This window comes from Gossypium arboreum, chromosome 5, assembly GCF_025698485.1.
Source record: "Gossypium arboreum isolate Shixiya-1 chromosome 5, ASM2569848v2, whole genome shotgun sequence".
NCBI classification, from domain to species: Eukaryota; Viridiplantae; Streptophyta; class Magnoliopsida; order Malvales; family Malvaceae; genus Gossypium; species Gossypium arboreum.
This window is the reverse complement of record NC_069074.1, coordinates 20994008-20997219: the sequence shown is the minus strand read 5'-3', so window position 1 is coordinate 20997219 and position 3212 is coordinate 20994008. Positions and strand designations below refer to the sequence as shown.

The 3212-nt window shown below is 36.6% G+C and overlaps 1 protein-coding gene across 1 annotated transcript; it reads left to right on the top strand.

Moving 5' to 3' along the window:
• Nucleotides 1-229: 229 nt before the first annotated feature.
• On the top strand, nucleotides 230-1961 carry LOC108468049 (uncharacterized). The gene is made up of 2 exons (XM_017768902.2): nucleotides 230-1060; nucleotides 1206-1961. The coding sequence occupies exons 1-2, from the start codon at nucleotides 833-835 to the stop codon at nucleotides 1641-1643; spliced, it is 666 nt and encodes a 221-aa protein (XP_017624391.1). The 5' UTR covers nucleotides 230-832; the 3' UTR covers nucleotides 1644-1961.
• Nucleotides 1962-3212: the final 1251 nt, after the last annotated feature.

Here is a 3212-nt window from a genome sequence, read left to right as displayed (position 1 = left end):
ATGGGGATTTGTTTGAAATGGAAAAAGGTGGGTGTTGAAAGCTTTAAAAGTTGTAGTTCTTTGAGTGACCCAATTGTGGAAGTTGAAGTTATTATATGTTATTAAAGATCCCATTGGCATTCAAGACTAAGTTCCTCCCCTTTCAACTGTTTACACACTCTTCTCATTTAATGTCCCTAGCTCCCCCTTCCACACCTCTCACCGCCTTTCTTAAGTACCCACAACTAGATGACTTTTTCCCTTGCCTCACTCTCTAATATGGCCTCAAAAAGTTGAATCCCCAAGGATATATCGGGATTGGATCGCTGCCGCAACATGATACTATAATCCTTATTCTTTTACCTTGTTTTTATTCATCGCAATTAGTCACAATAGTAACAAATTCGTGAATATGATGTACCCAAAACACATTTACGGTTGTAATTTAGTTTGGAATTAATAGGGGTTTAATTAAGGAGCCATCAAGATCAGGTGAAATTTATATATAATTGACTAAAGAGAGAGGTTGGTTAGAACTTCACATCTAAGCTTTGAATAGCAGCAACTTGGGTTGAAGTAGCGTAGTTAATTGAAGAGCCAACTTGGAATGCACGTCATGCATAGGTAGGCCCTTCCTTTTGGTTAATTTCTTCAATCGAAAAGCTTTGCCCTGCAGTTATACTTTGCCCTTAACACCCCAAATTTTAGCCTATATAACCACCTAAACCATTTCATCCATTTGATCTCTCTCTCTCTCTCTCTCTCTCTCTCTCTCTCTCTCTCTTAAAAGACAGAAAACTAAGATAGCTAAAAACTATATAGCTCTACCTTCGGTGTAGTTTTTAATTTCTATATGATTTCCTTTCAAGCCCCCCTCTCCCCTCCAGATATGATCGGAAAGACAATCCCAGAGTTCGACAATTCCTCCAAGAAGAGAAAGTTGGAAGAAGATTCACAAGGTGATCATGAAGAAACTTCTGAGAAGCGATCTAAAGCTGAAAGCATAAAATCGGTGTTCGATATGGAGCTACACCTCGAGACTCCATTACCTTTGGAGTGGCAAAGATGTTTAGACATTCAGGTATACAGACATACATGCATACATACATACATACATAATATATACATATATATAACTAGAAGAAGAATATGATTCAGCAGTAGTATTACTGTTACATAAACAATAGCTATAACCTTATAACTGCTTGGCTTTCTTCTATGTTCAGTCAGGGCAGATACACTTTTACAATACAAGGACCCATACGAGAACATCAAAGGATCCAAGGAGAAGCCCTGAACCCCCAAGCCCCGTTCACATGAGCTTAGACCTTGAGCTAAACCTACCATGCGATTCATCAGTAAGGAAAGTTGATGCAACAGATCACCAATTATTCAACAAGCACAACTCCATCGGCCCCACGAGGGCCAGTTCAGTTGATAAGAAGATCAACTCATCGGGAGGATTAACTCGCAACCTTTCGTGGTTGGCAGTGGAGGAGAATGATCAGCAAGAGCAAGAGATGGTAGCAACAGTGTGCATGAGATGCCACATGTTGGTGATGCTTTGCAAGTCATCACCTGCATGCCCTAACTGCAAATTCATGCACCCACCAGACCAAGGCCCTCCGAAACTATTCAAGCAGGGGCTTAGCCTCTTGTGCTAGTAAGGACAATCAAGTTTTTTATGTTTAGGATAACAAATCCACCCCAACGTGTTTTGATTAAATCTGTATTTCTTAATTCGTCTTGAAAAGCTAAATAGTGGTGCTTTAAAGGTTTTAGCTGATTTTTATATATATACATATATTTATATTTAAGCATCTTCATCTCCAATGAAAAAAAAGCCTACTGAGGGTCATATAGAGAGAACCGAAACTAACATACATAGTACTGACTTGTATGATGTAGAAATATATTATATATGTATGATAATGGTTTATTTTCTAGTATTGTTTGAGCAATCGGATGTTATAGTAAGAAAATGGCTGCTCACTGAATTTTCTACCAATTCAATTTGCAATTAAAACCAATCTATTTCTCTTTCATACATTCATATCTATCGTATACTCCTTGTCTCAGATCCTTAGCCTGTTTCATTGTAAAAAGCGAAATTGCAGCCCGAAACTTCAATGTCAATCTAGATGACATACCAAAACCCAGGGACTTGGTTCTTTTTTTTTTTTTTTCCTTTTTCAGTCGAGTGTCTTCAATGTTTACACAGGATAAACCTGAAAGGGTTACGGAGATTAATAAAAAATTATGGTGCAACTAATATAACATAAGACTGTTCAGCAGCATTTATTGGTTTCATTGTGAGTGAACAGTTGTAGTGGGTGTAGAATTGAATTTAAATGCAAGATCAAGCTAGACAATGTTTTAACTCGTTTTTGTTTTTCTCTTTTTTTTTCTCCCTATAATAACTTGATAGATGTGCAGTTGCGTATAAAATATTTATATTATTTTCCTTAGTTATAAATACCGACTACAAGGTCTGGCACTGACAGTATTCAGCTACATCAGATATGTTGTAATGCTATTGCAGAAATTTCTATGGTATAAAATAATCCATCAAGTAAGAATTGATGAATTAAGACCGGTACATGTATAGAGGCAGATATTCTAAAGCATCATGGATAAGGAAAAGAAGTTCAAATGTTATCATCAGCATTAGTTACAGGGTTATAAAATTTGGTTAGCAGAGCTACCTGAAGGTATCCGAAACGAGTATGCTTGCAAACATAATTTCCTGATATTTTATGGCTTTAGATGGACTCTATAACTGTGATTTTGCAAAAAATTTGATTGTATTTCTTCATATGTTTGCTATATAAATGTAAACTACTACAGCATCTCATGTTGCCATCTGATTTCAAGAGATGGATATCGGTTTGAGTCCGAAACTTGCAATATTAAGGTAATGTGCTCTGATGACCATAGAGGTGATGAAAGACCATACCCCAAGCTTTTACAGTCGAGAAGCTCCGGTTAAACCTTCAATCCTCAAACATCTACAAATAGCTAGAAACTTAAATTAACCAGATTGTTGCAGTAATATGAACGTGTACTTAAGAAATAGGTTTAGAAACTGAAGTTTGAGAAGATTTTCCCACAAAATGAAAAGGAGAAGTGAAGTGATCCGATGTCACGATTGAGTGATCGGAGAATTTGGCATATTTTTCTAAATATGTATCTCTAACATCACATAACTGCCAACCATCATGCTTAAAAAGTCT

Bases quoted from the DNA above. Each gene is read 5' to 3' on its own strand.
- LOC108468049 (XM_017768902.2), top strand. From the start codon at position 833: ATGATTTCCTTTCAAGCCCCCCTCTCCCCTCCAGATATGATCGGAAAG. The intron at 1,061-1,205 runs GTATACAGACAT...TTCTATGTTCAG, and splicing joins AAAGATGTTTAGACATTCAG to TCAGGGCAGATACACTTTTA.